General features: G+C 40.1%; 1 protein-coding gene across 1 annotated transcript; it reads right to left on the reverse strand.

The window, feature by feature from the left end:
- Window positions 1-400: 400 nt before the first annotated feature.
- LOC116492460 (guanylate cyclase soluble subunit beta-2-like) lies at window positions 401-16,613 on the reverse strand (the record flags this gene model as incomplete). Its single annotated transcript, XM_032193228.1, has 14 exons — window positions 16,560-16,613; window positions 16,122-16,195; window positions 15,190-15,284; window positions 14,835-14,995; window positions 14,335-14,434; window positions 12,941-13,161; window positions 12,748-12,853; window positions 10,997-11,100; window positions 8,762-8,978; window positions 5,788-6,108; window positions 4,910-5,058; window positions 2,525-2,671; window positions 2,088-2,242; window positions 401-557 (listed from the first exon to the last, which is right to left on the reverse strand). Coding segments are annotated over exons 1-14 (2,010 nt in total), but the record flags the coding sequence as incomplete, so codon positions are not given.
- Between the last annotated feature and the right edge of the window lie 1,903 nt (window positions 16,614-18,516).

Raw genomic sequence — 18,516 nt, forward strand, 5'->3', positions numbered from 1 at the left:
ATTCTACTGCCATGAACTTCTGGCTTGAGTAAAACCATAATTATTCAGAAGAAGAATATGATGAAGCTGCAAGATTAAGTCTCAGTTACTTTGTAACTGTTGCCTTTTCTGAATTGTAACTAAATAGCTACCTGTTAAATCTGCATTTTTTGCTTGATTTCTTCTTTTGAGACTGTTTTGTGCATCTGTGGGACTGTCAATATACTTCATTGCAATGGCTGTGGTCTGGTCCCTCTCTTGCTGAACTTGATTAACTGAAAAAAGAACAGAAAGGGATATTTAAGTGAGTTGTATTTACATTTGTTTCTTTAAGGAGAGAGAGAGACATCAAGTTGACTCTACCTGTCTGATGAGAACTTGGTGTTGTTTCAGTCCTGCCTTCTTGAAAGGACCGAATAGATTCATGGCCAGAATCTGTGTCTTTTACTGGCCTCCCCATAATCTCATTCTCAGTTGCAGCTTTATTTCTAACGAGGAAATACGTGTGCATTTTCCCTTTGCCTTTCACTTCTATTTCTCCTCTTTCAGTCATCTCAAAATTCTTGTATTTTAGGCATCTAAAATATCAGAAGCAAAATGACACATGAAAATTCAGGACTAGCAAAAAATGGCATTGATGTTTCAGAAGAGCTATTATAATCTAAGCAATCAAAGCATAACCATTTGGGAAAAAAAAAAAAAAAAAAGGAAGAAAATGTGATATTGACCATGAACCATGAGATAATTTGTTCCAACTGTTTATTCAAGCCTGATTTGCTTTTATAGCTTTATACACACAGTCTTATAAAAACTAGTGGATCACGTAGACAAATATTTTGGGATGGTGGAAGGCTCTTTCTGACCAGTAGATGGAAATTAAGAACTGAGGCAGCCAGTATCAGTTAGGCAGAACTATGTCTCATCATTCAATGAGAGAAGGCAATCAGGTCTGTCAAGTGTGATTTACCCTCAGTAAATCCATACTGGCTACTCCCAATCACCTTCTTCATCCAAAAATGTCTTCCAAGAGGACCTGCTTTGCACTGTGGCTGACATGAGGCTGTCTAACCTACAGTTCCCCAGAGTGACCTCTTTGTTGTTCTTGGAGATGGGTGTAATATCTGGCTTTCTTTGGTTGCTAGGGTGTTGATCTTCACAGCCTTTCAAAGATGACAGTCAGCAGGATGCTAATGCATCGCCCAGCTTTCTCTTTACCCTTGGATGCATCATAATCTGCCCCCATAGACCTCTGTGGACTAAGACTTCTCAAAAAATTCTTGATCTGATCCTCTTCCAACACCAGTACTTCACCTACTCCTTGAACCCCAACCCTGGGTGCAGAGGCCTTAAAGACCTCATTAGTGAAGACTTAGGCAAAAGAGGCCTAGGGTAACTCAGATTTGATTTGGGGCACTGTCACCAAATCACCTGCCACAGCAGGTTCACATCTTCAGTTTTACTCTTCTGGTAATGTAGCACCAGGAGCTCCTCTTGCTGCCTTTGAGCCAGCTTTGCTCATTTCAATGCCAGTTGAGCTCTGGCTTTCCCTAATTCTATTCCCAATTTTTCTACTCCTTTGTAGCTTATCTTCACTTCTACCTCTTGCATGCACATGTTATGCGTACACAAATTATTGAAAATGTTATATTCAATTTTCACCAACAAAAGCTTTGGGAATCTAAATTCCTCCCTGCATGAATAGGATAGTGGTTTATACAGTTTATCCTTAGTAGGTAAAAATAAAACTGCATTGCCACAAATTGTTATATTCAATAAGAGAAATTTTAAAGTTTTGTTTGGCAGGATGTAAAATTAAATGATCTGTCTTTCTATTATTGACATCATATTATTGGCACTTACAAATAAGCTACCACTTTTTTTTCATCTTCTTTTACTCTCTAGAATCAAGACTTTCAAACTTCTGTCTCCATATATATGGACACTTGAAATAATCAGAACAAAGTTCTTTGCAAGCAGTGATTTTTCTTTATAAGCCGCATAAATCAGTGATAAAGGACAGCATCATCTACATCTGAAAGCTGCAGCTGTTCAAGGCAGTGTTTTTAGCACAGCTTTTAAGAGGAAAAGTTTTCATCATAGCTACTCACTGATAGGTACTGGAGCTTAGATGAATTTTACTTGGGACACCGTGACTCTCCATCCGGGAAGCTATATTCACAGTATCTCCAAATAAGCAGTAACGAGGCATCTTTTCTCCAACAACTCCAGCCAAGACAGGACCTGTATGGATCCCAACTCTAATCTTTACAAAGACATAAAACACCCCCAAAAAATGTCATTTAACATTTAGCATCTTTCTTAATGCTCTCCAGACACCTAAAAGTTCATCTTAACACAACACTGGACACCAGTAAAATACCAAATATCCACAGGGAGAGGCTCTTGGTGAAAAACACGCCCATGTGGGCCTTGCCCAAAGTCACAGTAAAGTTAAAAGAAAATCTTTGATGTCCCACTGTAATGCTTTAACCAGAAGCCCAACTCAAGAATCAAACACGTTTGCATCTTTTTGTTAACAACTTACTTGGATTGGATTTCCAGAAACTGGGTTCTCTACTCCTTTAGCTGCTATTACCATCCCCAAGGCAAAGTTAGCAACCCGCTCAGCGTGAGTGGATACAGGCACAGGAACCCCACCTACGACCATGTACGCATCTCCAATTGTCTCCACCTTTAATTGAGAAGGACAAGTATCTGAGTATACCACACATATCTTGTTCAGGTAACTTGCTTTGTTATTTGGGACTCTCCTTACCTGCACCAAATCCCTCTTCCTTCTCAAAGATCCATTCCTTGACTCCAGACTAAAAATTTCAGTGTGTTTTGTCCCTGCTTACTTGACCCATTTAAGATATCAGTGTGAGAGACCCTAAGGAGTAAGAGATGCTGTGCAAGTGTCAAACTGCCTTGCCTTCCACTGAACCAGGGCAGGCCTACACACAAAGAACTATTCCCAAGCACAGTCTCCGGAGCCAGGAGATTAACTGACAGCTGAATGCCATTAATTAGCTCTAATTCACAATTGGTTTTAATGATGTATTTCTTTTTTTTAAAAGTCACAATAAATCAAGTGAGTCTATTCACTGGTGATTATTATGAAGTGGTTCAAATGAAATTAAGACACCTACAATTTCCAATGGCAGGTTGTCAGAGAATGCGGCGTGAATCAAGCAGTTTGTGAATATCCCTCCTTACAATCAAATGTTTTCCCACAACATGCTGCAGCCTGTGAGACAAATTCTGAAGTGCTAGTCCTACTACAGGCACCCAGTTTCCTTGAAATGCCTGTTATGGCACCTGAGAAACACCTCAGTGCATGTCCCCATACCGGAGATTTTTCTGGGAACAGAGCAGGCCCTTTGGAAGAATTCTCCAATGGTTAAAATCCATTGTAAAAGACTGTTACACAGCCAGGAAATTTCCTAAACTGCTCTTATGAGACTTCACTGTTGCATTCACCATCAGCAAGTAAGAAATTAGCTTAAATTAGATCAGTTGGATTTCTTAATAATGAGCACCAATAGGAGAGCAGGAACATAATTTCATCATTGGGCTTGTTCATTGACATAATGACTTAAAACAGTTCAGTATATTAGTCCTGAAAAAGGTGTTCCCGTACAAATCGTCTACTGAGGACCCGCAGTAATACCAGTAATCTTCTCTAACAAATTAAAAACTGTAAAAAGCTACTAATGCAAATAGATACCTTAATTATTTTTAGGCTGTGGCAGGAGATTTAATTTAACAAGATTTATTCATAAATATTCATAAATTCAGACATTTATAAGCTTGGGCCAAGTTTCTTTGATTGATTTCAGTATTTCATTTCTTTCTCAAATGCCTGAAATAGTTATCTTGTCCTCCCTCTCTGTACCTAGTTACCTCCTTCAATATTAATGGGAGTTATATACAGGCATCAAAAGGAGATTATTATAGTGACAGATAATTTACTCAAGATGTATGATTTGGAATATGATGCTAATCCATCCTAAAATCTGTGGGCCATATCCTGGTTGCTTCAATTATTGAAAAGAGTTTCCTTGCCAAGGCAGAAATTCTTCTGATTTCCCAGTACAAATTATTGCAGGATGAACTGCATGTCTTGCCTGAGTAAGGAACAAATGAGATTTGGATTTCACCCTTTACTATTTCTGCCTTCCTAAATATTTAACGTGCTAGGGACAGACGGAAAATTAGGATCAGCTCTTCGGCTGCTCAAATCTAGGTAGCTCTGGAGTTGTTAACAATGCTCTGTTATATGTCTGCCAGGGCTCTGATCCTTCCAGCACGGTTTGGAGACAATACATGCGTTGCAGTCTAGATCTAGTTGATGCTCTTTGGGGTCAGAAAGAGGTATACACCATTGCCTAAGATCTCCATGAGCAAAAATCAAAGCCTAGCTGTTACCTGGGTGTTGTTTGTGAGGTTATCTCCCACTAAAAACAATAATACATGTATACTGACCTGTTTTACAATAGGTTGGAGTAAAGGGACTAGGAATATTATTCAAATTGGTCCATAAACTGGAATATCCTGTCATGTTGGGTGGACATTTGACAGAGAAAAGAAAGAGATGTATCAAAAACAGCAGTCCTGGTGTAAGTGTTGTGAAAAGCGACTTTAGCCCATGATAGAAGTTATACTCCTGTATAACTTCTAACAAACCTTTTAAATATATTTAATCACACCTCTGTATGATTTTTTTTGTTTGTTTGGTTGGTTTTGATGTTTTGGTTTGGTTTTTTTTAGTTTCTCTGCATGGCCACTATAAACATGCTGCAGAATTTCATGGTTTGTCAAAAATCATGGTGGGTTGAAGAAGACCTAAGTGCATTTAAAAAAAAAAAATCAGCAAGCACAACAACCTGTTCCCAAGCTATTTCTACAGTCTTTACCAATCAACACATACCTTGTACACATCATGCACTGTGGTCAGTCTGTCAAATTGCAGGTACATTGTATTTAACATGAGAACTATCTGAATAGGCTCACATTGGGCACAAATGTTGGTAAAGGTCACAACATCACTGAACAGTATGGTGCACTCCTTGAACTCTCCTGTGAGCAGAAAAAACAGTTGTAAGTATTGGTAATGGCTGGACAATCACAACATCTGTTCGAGACTTGTTTGCAATGACTTCTTTCTAGTCATTATTTTAAGGTGTAAGACTATTCAGTTGTAGTATATGTGTCCTGATGTGAAAGATGTTGATATAGGAATATTTCAAATATAAGAACCATAGTGCATCTAGAACAATTCGTACATCTGAATATGTTCCTGTCCACCTACATTCAGGACATACTTAGCACTTTACCCCAACTTCATGTGTGCTTACTAAAGGAAATTTGAGCATGTTCTCACTTGCTATCCTTAAGAAAAATTTGAATAATGATGACTCTAGGTTTACAGATACACTAGAGGAACTAGGAAAAATTTCCAGGAAACATCAATTTCTTTATTGCTTTCATTTTTGAGCTCTCATTTCCCTGTACACCCCTGTCAACGACAAAAGCTCAGTTTCCTGTTGAAACTCCAAATTCTGCTACCTGAATGGGCAGCTGCTAACACCTTTCATCTCCTAGGGAACAGTTCTGGCAAACAGCTTCCAAATCTCTGTTATCATCAAGATTAAGGGGCTGTGGTCCTCCTACCTACTACCCACGAGTTTCACTAAGTAGAGAATCTACTCCACAACAATGACAACAGGGCTGTGACAGTGCCCAATTTCTATCACCACCATGCCTGGCGCATGAGTCACGCATCATGAATGAATACTGTTCATTCACCTGCCTCAACTCGCTTCCCTTCTTTCAGCTGGTTGGCCACGTGCTGAGGGAGCATGGCATAGAGCAGAGCCTCAGTCTTTTTCTTCTCTTCTTCCAGGTGCTTTGACAGTATTCGCAGTTCTTCCTTCTTCCTCTCCAGCTGGTTAGAGAGCTCCATCTCTGCCAGTCGCTGCTGATTGAGAAGAATCAAATCCCTGGTCACGTCGTGAGGAGCAATGTCTGCAATATGCATCTGTCGTTCCTCTAGCTCGTGCAAAGTGCGAAGCAAAGGTGAGCAGAGATAGAGCATGCACTGCAGGGACTCCATCCAGATCATCTGGCCTGTTTAAAACAAGTGTTGGTAAGAGTGTTCATCAACCTGGACTTTCATGTGATGTTCAGTATTACTGATGTTGTTATTAGGGGATGATTTCTAAGGCTTTTTGTAGGGTCTGGGTCATTACAGCTATTAATGTTTCCTGGAATTAGAGGTGGGTTTGTTTTGATGAGGTGCACTAGGTAAACAGAAAGAGTTCAGGACCCAGAAAGCAGCCACTCACTACAACCAGTAGGCAGAACCTGACCAAGTTTCAGGTTCTTCCTCTTTGATAGGAACCACAGGTTTCACAACATTTTTCCCTTTCTCTGCTTCTCCTCCGTGAATCGCTCCTGAAGCCAATGAGTCAGCATTGTACACAGGGAAACAGAGACTCAAAATGATTAAGTGAAACATTTAAAATTAAACTTCAGAGTGGGTAAAATGTGGCCCCAGTAAAGTCAATTAAGTTTTCCTATTGGAAGCTGGAGCTTTCAGTCACTATGCTCACGTAAATAAGTAGGTACAAAAATGCCTGACAGGTAGAAGGAAGTTTTAGAGGAGGATTGGGTTTTTGTTTCCTTTGTTGAGATTTGGTTACAGGTTTGGGTTTTTGTTGTTGTCTTGTGTTTGCTTATTTTAAACCTGACTGGATAAAATGAAGTAGAATTTTTACCTGTGGCTAAAGTCCCTTGTTTGGTTAACAGCACTTTTTTCAAGGTCCCCCTGAACTCTTAATGTTTTCTGAATCTCAGGCATACCAGATTTGACACTCATCACGTAAAGGTGAAAGGAGAGAAGGGAAAATTAGGTCATTATATAGTACAAAGGAGCAAAATCGAGGTCATCGAATACTTAAAGCAAGTGTCGTTACAGTTAATTACATGAAGCTGAATCATTCCATACTCATTCCTCTCAATAAAAATAGAGCAAATAAAATCTCTTTGTTGCTACAACAATTTCAACTGGTAAACTCTTACATAACATAGGAGAGGGGAAAAAAAAAGACAAATCAATCTGTAAATGTCACTACAAAAAAAAAAGTAATAAAATAAAAGTACAGTTAATTTATTTTTATCCATATTTGAAACCCAGCCAGTATGAAATAACTCCTCTCAGAGGTATAAATTAAGAACTGAATAATGTATTCACATTTTAGGACTCAAAATGCATGGAGTCACAAGGGAAGACATCTCTTCCTCCAGCTGTAGAAATTTTATCAGAAATTTATCTTTAAGCACTTCCTTCTTCCCCTGCCCCTTCCCTCCCCTTTGCCTGACAGATCTGGAACTGTGTGCTGGCAGGAGCACTGTGTTTTGTGGTGTATTGCTGGAATGCTCGCCCAGTGTTTTAATTATTCTCTTTATGTGCCAAACATGTAATCCAAGATCTGTGAACTGGTATTGCCTGTGCTAGCTGGCTGGGTTTAAAATGTTGTTCCAAGTACAAAGAAGTAATTTCTTTATCACAGAAAATTCTTAGCAATGCAAAGTGATTCCATTTCAGGTGGATATGGTGATTTGCAGAGCTACAGGGAGGTGAGACCTAGACAGTTAGCTTTACACAGCTCACTGCATTGCCATGCTAGGCCTGGTGGCAGCGATACCAGAAGCTGGCTCTGAGGGCTGGCATTGTGTCCCCTTCGTCTTCCACAGGTCCCCAGAGAAACTGAAGGCCTTAGTTGAGCACTGGGGAGATTCACAGAAAAACTGGCTGTGAATCCCAACTAAAACCGAGAATGACAATACAACCATTCTGCTGAGGTTGCCCCAGAATAAATGCTTAAATTACCACTTCTGACCTCTGCAAAGAAGAATACTTAGGGCAGCATCGCAGGGAAAACTCTCATAGCTATTATGGGAAAGCACCACGACTGGGTGTCTCTGAAGTGCCTGTAAAACGGGAGGAACTCGAAGTCTGAGTGCAGTTACAGGGTTACCATGTCTTTGGGATCAGAGACTTGGTCAGATAGATCTGGAGAACTGCAAAGGATGAACACAGACTCTTTAGGATGGACGGGCAGGCTAGGTGGGAGAGGTGCCTTTCATGTGAAAAAGTAAGGGTTTTGCCTATGGTTGGGTGATGAGCCAGTGCATAGGTCGGAATCAGAGGACAGACCAATGTGGGTGACGCTGTGATGACAGACACCCTGCTTGGGAAGAAAAAGTAGGCGAGACCTTCCTAAAACAAGTGGAAGATGCTTCATGGCCACAGGCCCTGGTCCTCATGGAGGGCTTAAAACTACTTTGATAACTGCTAGAAGGACAACACTCTCACAAACTGAGCTGGAGGTGAGTCAGTTCTTTGATTCTGAGAATGGCCACGACTAGAGGTAGTTCAGAAAATGATCTAATCCTACCTTGGCCTTGTCCCTGTTGCCCAGGAAACCTGCAAAGATACATGTTTTGCAACAAAACACAGACTTTCCAAGCCTTTCAAATGGGAACACTACCATTATTTCTAACTGAAAGCCTTCAAATTCTGGTGAAGTAATAGCAGAACTTGTCTGCAAGCATCTTGAAGTACTATTTCTGTAAACAGAGTCATCTAATCCTCTCCTCACTGCACAACAAGACTATTTATATGTGAAGCTGGAAGTCCATAGAAAGGCATTAGTTCAACTCCAGCAATATTCGTCATTTAATATGAACATTTATGCTACTGAAAACAGTGGAGTACCTCTAAGCTCTAGCATTGGCCGTTGTTTCCATGACTCTGGCATCATCTCTCTCCTAGTCTGGAAAACAAATTGGCTGTTGATAAATTTCTGAATGCTAGAGATGGTGAAGGGTACTTCTGGGTGAACGATACTGAAATACTGATCCAAGCAGATGCCCATGGTCTGAAGGCCAGGTACAATCTTTTGAATGCTCACCCCAGCTTGCTTCACTCTGAGCTTAAAAAGAAAATATGGACAACAGGTTATAATCCATATCCTGTTTGGCTTCAGGCTAAGCTACAGCTGATCACGGTTTATACAAGTATACGTACTCAGCCTTGCCATACTACATAGATTATTTCTGAGCAAATTTTCTATCTTATTAGCATATTACTGCAAAGCTCTGAATGAGTGTTGTTCACAGCAAGGCAGCCCACAGAAAGGCGTTATTATCCAAACGCTCTTCAGTATCAGTTGTTAAAAACGACCCCCCTCCCCCCGCTATCTGCTCTTATTATTGCTTGTATTTGTGTAGGCCTAATGTAATCGTGTTGATTCCAGCACATTTAAGCATACCACTGAGGGAAGGAGAAGCAAGTGCATTGTTTCATGGCAATATGCTGTAGGGCGATAATGCATGGAGTAATTTTCAGTATACTTGCTAGCGTTCTGGAGAAAAAAGTGTTTCAGACTTAGGAGGATCTTTCACCCTTTTCCATCCTCTCACTGCTCCCTAAGGAGCATAAACGTTATAGTAAATTTGCAGAAAAGTATGGGGAATTTGTATTGTGATTCAGGGCTCTCTTCTTCATTTGGCAAGTGTCAGATCATACAAAAAAATGTAAGAGAACCGCCACAGCTCCCTGGCCCTGCTTCTCCAGCCACGTGGCAGCTGCAGGAAGCCCTGATTTCCCATGGCTGTTATGAACATCTAGCTTTGTATGAGAATGTTCAAGAGACAATCTAATACTGTCTCTAATACTTTTTTAAATGTAAAGAGGTATACTTTTATATGTATTGTATATACAGATATAGACATGATGTAACATACATGTATATATGAAGATAAAACATCTCAGCCTTGTATGTAGCTGCAAGAGAGAAGTAGATACCAGCACGCATCCTGCGTCCTAAAAAGAAAATAACTGTGGTACAAAATATCTCGGCAACTTTTAGTTTTCTAAAGGATAGTTACCTTCTTATTTCTTCTTTTAACCATCACTACGTAAGGCTTCAGTCATTCTCGTTTAGCCTGATGACCATAGATGATAGCTTAACCCCTAAAGAAATGCCCACCCTGCCATCATTGCATGTCATCAGGGTCATTGAAGCTCTAACCCAGCTACCAATAATGGCTACAGGACTTGCCTTTTTTCTACACCAGGATTTTTATCAAATTATGCTGACTGGCCGTCTTAAAAGGCTAACCTTTGGCTAACATAGACAGTGACGTGCCTTCGATCAGCATGATGCCAGAACATGTTCCTGAGTGGCTGTATTCAGCTATCTTCTGCGGTCCCGCTCTAAATTTCTCCTTTCTTTGCTCCTCTGTTAAGCTAATATATTCTGCGTAATATTGGGAGCAAGAGGAAGTGTAGCTTGTTGGGGACCCGGGCTATTTGGAAACTAGCCACAGAGCAGTCCCTGCAAAGAGAAACGCAATTCCACTGCTGTAGAGAATGTGTGTGTATAGGAGAGGAGAGCTGAACTGGAAAATAAAGACATTTGTGGGCTCAGTTCCTACTAGATGAGACTGCGTGCTGCTTGATTTAGTAGGTGTCTGGGTTTTCCGAATGTGGAGTTTTAGAAAGCACGTAGAACCTCAGATGCAATCAAAGCCTTATACAAGCTTTTGGTTAGATTGTTAACTGAGAGAAGTGTGACTAGCTGTAAGTACAAAGCCTGTTTAAAGGATGGGTCATGTCTCTCACATATCTAAGGACAGGAAAGATACCAGAAACTTCAGAAAATTCAGTTCTGTGTTTGGTAGACTGCTGCAATATACCTTGGTAGCATATTTGCAACTGTTTCATATGTGGGAATCTCAATAAATTCAAAGGAGAATCCTATTTGAAATGATTACTATGAGTGACTTTTATTTCTTATCTCTATAAAAAGTAATTCTGTAAACGCTAAAAATTAATGTGCACTGCATAAAGAGCAAACACAGAGATGAACTGTAGGACAGTCACAACAGAAGAAAACAACTATATGCTTTTGGCAAATTAAATGCCCTTACTATATGGTTGTCCTACCTCTTTGTCAAAAACCATATGAAAAGGAAGCCCATTGCAAAATGTTTTTGTGTCAATCCAGAGACTCTTGGGATAAACAGGGTCAAATCCTCTCAGGAGTTTACCTGTAGCAAGATAATTGTATTGTTTTTAATCAGGTTACACCTCACAAAACCATTCAGCATTACTTTCTAGCATTCAGTAAGATAGGACTCTGTATCATAATGAGTTAAGACAAAGTTAACTGTGTGTGGATCTGGAAATATACATACATCTGTGCTAAATGCTGTGCAGTTTAATACACAGCTGATTAGCAACTAATCTGAGTTGGCCACATTTAAAACTTAACCACATAAAAAGCGCAGAGCACTACATGCATGAAATTACGTGGAAACAGTAGGAGTAGATGAGTGACTGCAGATATTGCTGCTCTGTGAATCTACAGATGTCACAGCAATATAACACAAACACATCCCATAAAAGCGTACACAGAAGTGGACTTAATAGTCTTTGCCAGCCACTTATGAATACTTATGAAGAAAAAGCTCAGCAGGCTCTGGATTTTAATCTCTCGTACAAAGAACGTTAGTCCACAGCACAAAGAGCAAATTACTGTTTGTTTTTTATTTTAGTTACCCTGAATACTTTTCAGAACAGTCACAGTATTTACATGGAAGGTTGTGCTTGCTAGAGCAGTTATTTTTATGATGCATATTCAGAATAAAATGGGTAAAATAGTCAAAAGTTTTCATTTGACTGGAGCACCTTAATTCCTTGACTTCATAGTATACGCAAGCATTCTTCGGTAGCTCACAATAACCAACTGGTTGATTGTTTCAAGTGACCTCTTTTTAACAGAAGGTTGCTATTACAGTTACTGCAGTAAATTGTTTGATAACACATGCTGAAGTCACTCAGGATACTGGTGCAAAGATTATGAATTTACGACACAACTTTAAGACCTCTTACTGCTTCAGTGGAATTCAGCATGCTTCTGTCATCTTTCAAAGTCAGGCTCTTGATAATTTCTATTTTTTCTAAATTGTCGTTTGTTTTCTAAATAACAGTGCTACTCTAAAATTTGCTTTTGAATATCTATTAACTTATCAATATATATGCTCTTGCAATACATTTGGCATTATAGCAGATGATACCAGTTTCACTTTTTCACACCTTCCTAGAATCTACACAGCAGTGTCATACTAAACTGGATTATAATTCCTCTTGAGGAATCAAAAGATCCTAACCACAACAATACTGGTAACACCTTCTGGTTTCCCAGCAGGTACAAACAGAGATTATTAGCCTACTACCGGTAGATTTTTGTGTAGTAGAAGGTGTAATTTGGCTTTCAGAATTTACTACAATTGTAAAGAAATAGCAATTACCAAGTTAAAAAAGCATTCTTTAAAATCATCAGTTTAGAGAATGTGACATGAAAGGGAAGTATCAGATGTACCACACAATGCTATTTTATTGGAAAATATTTTGCCAAAGAATACCTTGTTTATGAGACAAAAGCGACAGATCGTATTCCATTTCAGTATCTGTCATTATTAAGCATGATTATTATGTGCAATTTTTTTTAATTTTTTTTTTGATTACCAAAGTCTAACTGAAAGAAGTGTAACCAGAAACATTTTGAAAAGATGCAGAGGAAATACAAATGGTAACTTTGAAATGGATGAATGGGTGAAGACAGCAAGGGTTACTGATTTTCTTATTAAAGAGACTCATAAATGATGACAAGCTCCCTCTGAATGATCTCTCACCTCTTCCTAACGTGATTATTCCTCTTATTGTTTTCCAGTGACTTTTCTTGACAGGACAAACCAAGTTTCCTCTGTCTCTAATTGTATTCTTGGCTTTTTCAGGGTCCTGTTGAAATAAACCCAAAGGGATTTTTCAAGGGTGTTTAATTTTAATAATATTTTAATGATATAATGATAAAGAATATTAAAATACCTCATTATTCAGTTGGGTCTCACTTTGTTTTTCAGAGTCAGCAAGATATGGAGGTGAGGAAGAATATTTCTTTCTTTCTTTGTATGGAAGTACAGGGTTTTGAGTGACAAGGAAAACAATATGCTCTTTTTTCCCAGTTCTTTCTTCTTCTTCTGTTTGATTGACTATTTCCATTGAAATCTCAATGTTAAAAAAATCCAGGGCTGCTGCACCAATGATTCCTGAAGGTGAAACAAAAAACAAAATATTACCAGGAACAAAACCTTTCAATTTCCCTTTTAGAGAGCTCACAGTGGAATTTCAGTGTTTCAGGAATTACTTTTCCAAATGAGTCTGGAAGAAGAAGGCGGCCTGCAGTTACCTATTTCATTCCTACTACCATTGTCATGGTAAGAATATGCGTATAACAAGATATTCTCAAAAGCTACTGTTGTTTTTTGTTTGTTTGTTTACTTTGTCTGATGACAAATGCTTTATTTTCACTAGAAAAAAAGCTCAGCAGGGTGTCTGAATAAGGTGGTCAAATAGTCATAAATAGCCATAATATAAATTCCCATTAACCTCAAAACCACACAGAGTCTAAAGAGATTCTGCTATAACAATCTATTTCAGTAACTGCAGAATATTTTATTTTGAAAGAACATATTTCATGAAGATGCATTATCAGTCTTTTCATTTCTAATTAACTATTTGGTGAAATATTGGACAATGACATGAAAAGCTGTGTCTGAAATTCCAAGTAGCCCTGTGTTCCAATAGAAATATGAGTTTTGATAAAGGGGGAAATTTTGATAAACTTATTATTCAGAAGCATCTAGGAAATAAATGAATATGATCATCTCTTACAGACTTGTAGATGTGTAACCTTTGCATAATTGTGGAGATTCCCCAAGTCAACGATCTTTACTCCTATAAATGCTAAAATAAGGATCAGTTTTGAGCACTGTCAAACAGTAGTTTTGCAAAATTGCATGTTCTGCAGGAATATGTATGTATGTCCTTCAAACAACTATAATTTCTAGTCACTATAATTTAAGGAGTATTAATTATTGAGAATTAATCAACAGCTATAAACAAAACATACCATGAACTTTAATTTTACTTCCACAAAAGGAATTCTACAGGGATTCTCTATAAATTCTAGAGCACAAACAGACACTTAAGGCTGGGTTGGCAAGTTATGAATCTTGGTGAAGCCACTGGGAGCTATGAGTGATCAGACAGTCAGGGAAATACAAAGGCTGGATGTCTGATGACTGAACTTTACCAGGCTTCAATTTCATGACCAGTCCTCATCTGAAAAAAAGATTCTGAAACCTGAGCAAATTATATCTGCAAATATATTAGCCTGTATTTATATTGCTTACCAGATGATCTGTATTCTATCTGATTACCTGGCACAATATGGTATAGACCTCTTCTATCTGAATAGTAATGTAAGTGCATTGACCCATCTTCATTCTTTTCTACTCTAAAAGACGGTGCATTCATCTCCTGAGGAAAAACAAAGCAAAACAAAAAACCTTCAGTATCCTTCTCAGATAAGGAATATGGTGAATTCCATTTGCACAAAAGCATCATGTGCCTTAACAAAATAAGCAGTAATACGAACAAGCTGAAATGTAGAAAATGAAATATGCTCAACTCTGAAGAGCCATCTCCTATTTATTACAGTCTGTGTACTAAATAATATCTATTGATCTATTGTTGAGAACTACTCAGAAAAAAAAATAAATTGTCCTAACGTTTTGTAGTAATCAGCTTCAGAACACAGGAGAGGCTGTTAGAGCATCTTTCTCCCTTACTTGTTCATACCAGTGAGATGCTCTTCTTTGTGTTGCAAACTCTGGCAGTGTCCACCTATACCCACTCAGTAATTACTACTTGAACTTGCCTGGTAAGAAAGGGACAAGTAGCTGTGTAATGCATCCAAGTTCTCTATGAACTCATATAGATTTCCACCCAGTGTTCTCAGCATGTGATCATAGCCTGATCGTTTACAGAATTCAAAGAAATATTCTCCAAACTCTTTCAGAACCATGTCAGCAGGAACACCTGGCAAAAGAAAAGTATCTTAATGACTACGAAAGTCTTGGAAATTCTTGCAATGCTGTCAGACAGATTAAGAGGAAATGCAGAACATTTGCAATGTGGGGAATGCATTCCAAAGAGCACAGGAGACCAAAATGTGGGGTGCAGTCTCAGGCTTGAATCAGGAGGGCTCATTTTTGAGGTATGGTGACACATACCTAATACTTTGCAGGCTTTGTCAACAAGTTGCATTGTGATCTCATCTTTGTAAACTTCAAAAGTCAAGAAAGTATCCTGAACTCCGGCCTGGAGTCTGTAACAGGAAAGACAATGTTCTTGTCTCAGTGGTGTTGTAAATATGACACGTCTGGGTGACTAAACCAGCATTCATTTAACGCTATTTGCTGTTAACCCACTTCTTAAACTCCTTCACACATTATATTGGAACACACTATTTTCAGTAATAGTTTAAAAGCATTGCTTTAAAAGGGCTGAATGATTGTGTCCACTTCCAAATTTCTGCTATGTCATGTTATGGTATTAAGATAAATTCTTCCCAGGATTAGGGCATCATGATGTGGAGGTGCTAGAGCAATTACACTGGCAGCTTGTCTTCTGGTCTCCTGGCTTGCTGTTCAATACAGCCACGTTGTCAAGCTTTTAGGTCTCCACAGATTTGACCAAAAACTTGCTGATTTTTTACGCTTTCTTCAGTGCCTATTTTATGTATATATCTAAGTATTATTTGTATTTCTTTAGGTCTTGGAAAATACTTAAAAGCTCATAAAGTAATGATAAAAATGGAAAAGATCATGTATTTACCTACTTTTCTGAAGGTACCGGAATGAAACTGACTTAGTAACAAGAATGATACCTTCTCAGGGTAATTACTTTTTGATATTGTCTCAGTGAGACAGTGACTCTATTGCACAATTGTCCATAAGACAAAGCATCATCCTTCATTATGTGGTATAACAAATTAATACCAGCTGACGACCTGTTACAAAGTAAGAAACTCTTGCTTTTGCCCTGCTAGGTACTTCTAAAAATTAACTGAGATAAACATCAGCCACCAAGAAATTATAATCTTCTGCCGCTGAGTTCAGGAACATTTTCTTTAAATATATTAAATTTATTGCAAACGCGTTACCTTAATTTTTCCCATACTTCTTCACCATACTTCTCAACCACCAAGGACTTCAGGCACGTGTTGATAAATCCATACTGCACAGGCAAACGCATGAAGATGGCACAGATTACACCGACTGTCAAACTGCAGCCCAAACGCGCCCTCCCATTGCGCGTAAGCCCCCACTGCTGGTTTTATCCCGCAGGACTGACAGCGTCTGCCAGCCTTTGTGCCTCCCGGCAGGGCTCATGCCCTTAACCCCCCTTTTTCCCGGCACAGTCCCGTGCCGTGCAGCAGCCCAGGGCACCGTTCTGCTCTGTGGGGCCGTGCCGCAGCCCCGGCAGCTCCCGGCGGCTGTGCCCTGGCTGTCGTTTTGGGGTTAGGGCTGACGAACCGGGCGCTGGGGGGTACAAAACCCGCCGCCCCCCGCTCGCCCCGGCCCCCTCGCAGCCCACTCACCATCCTGCCGCCAACCTCCGGAGCCGGAGCCCGTCGCCTGCCGGCCTCCCTCCTTCCCTGCCTCCCTCCCTTCCCTGACTCCTTCCCTCCGCTGCCGCCCGGGGGCCGCCTCCCCGCACGCCCCCGGCCCGCCCGGGGGGAGGCGGCCGGGCCCGGGCGCTGTGTGAGGGGCTCAGCCCGGGCCCTGCCCTCCCACAGCCCCGCTGCCCCCCACACCGGGGGCTGGCTGGGACAAACGACCACAGCCCTGCGCCCCTTGCACGCCCCAGGCTGGCTGGGGGCCTGCTGAGGTGTCCGTGGGGTGCAAGTATTTGTGCTGGTCTCTGTCTTTTCCTGGGTGATGCCAAATGTTTATACAAACGTGTACCTGTGAGAGCTGTGGCGGCTGAGATGGCTGTGGCGTCCTCACAGCGCATCTCGACATTGCCCCGTGTTGGGTGCAGCCGGTTGTGCTCGCCTGAGCCCCTGGGCCTGAGAGAAGGAGAACGAGGGTTGTTGTGGTGTTTGTTTGTTTGTTTGTTTTTGCGCATTACATCCATCTGCTGAAAGGGGCAGCATAAGAAAACAAGTCTGTGCTCGTCCCCACAGCAGCGAAAGCATCCTTCCTCACCTCACTTACCTCACAGACGAGCACATCAGGCTGGCGGCTCAGTCACAGCCTACAGGGTAACCAAAAATAACCCCAGTACGAGCACACCTCTGTCATTGCCATCGCTACAACTGTAACTTACTCTGTGATTACCCATTATTTTTCTCCACACAAGTTTTACCCACGTAAACTTGCTGTTGATATGAATGCAAATAATGTGACACTATAATGACAAATTAGGGAGATAAAGCTGAAGAAAATAGAAGAGAAGATTAGATGCTACATTCTGTAAGAACTGTGTATTTTTGTGTATGGCTTTCAAAATACATTATATAATACTAATTTTAGCTTTACAGAACTTGAATCACTGGAGAGGTTTGCAAATTAAGTACTTTAGTATCTTTAATTTTTCTTATGGTATGTATAACGTAAATAAGCAATCTGAAGATTTTTAGTAACAAAGTAACAATCAAAAACATTTGGAGATGCAATTTGGGTAAGCTACCCAAAACTCAGATTCATGCCTGTATACTAACTCTATATTGTACAATTCATATTGGAATTGAATTTGTGGTCATTGCTTTAGCAATTCTGTTGGCTAGTGAATTGATTCTGCTATTTTTTCAGGTCTTTTTGGCATGGTGAGAGAAAATTGGATAAAGAATATTCAAGTCAGGATTGTTTGCAAGCAGGTCACTGGTGGCCCTTTGCAGTCCATGGACCACAATGCGTCTCAGTCACTTTTGCCATCTCTAGCAGGACAACAGAAGACTTCCAAGTAAGAAAGCAGAAAGTAATGAGATAGAAGTCTTTTAATATCCTTCTGGTGTGATTTTTTTTTTCTTATTCTTTTGGCACAATGTAAGCAGTACTACAATTCCCAAATTTTGGAGCACAGCAGCTATTTCTGTGTGTAACTACCAGTCTAATCAGAGACAGAGCACCCTACGTGTTTCTGTGTCTCAGCCCACTCTGTGTCAAATGAAAACAGTACTCCCTCTCTCAATCTGTTTGCATGGTCCAGGAACATAATCTCTCCTGGTGCAGTGTATTCAGGTCGCTCAGTGTGTACCGACACATGCTGACCCATTGCAGTGGTCTAGCACTAGAGCAAAATGCCACCTGCTATGGCCAGTAAAGGGTACGTAAAAGAGAGGTTGGAGCAAGACTTATTTAGTTTCCGAGGATTTCTTGCTTCCCAGAACAATTAGGGTGGGTGGGAATAAGTTCAGGCAAAACTGGGCACTGTTATTTTCCTGGTTTCTATCCTATGAGACTATAACCCTTTTTGTGAGGGCACACAATGCCGTCATTTGAAGTATGTTTGGAAAGTCCTCAGTGGTCTTCATCTGTGCAGAGCTTTTCCAT

This window comes from Aythya fuligula, chromosome 9 (assembly GCF_009819795.1).
Source record: "Aythya fuligula isolate bAytFul2 chromosome 9, bAytFul2.pri, whole genome shotgun sequence".
NCBI classification, from domain to species: Eukaryota; Metazoa; Chordata; class Aves; order Anseriformes; family Anatidae; genus Aythya; species Aythya fuligula.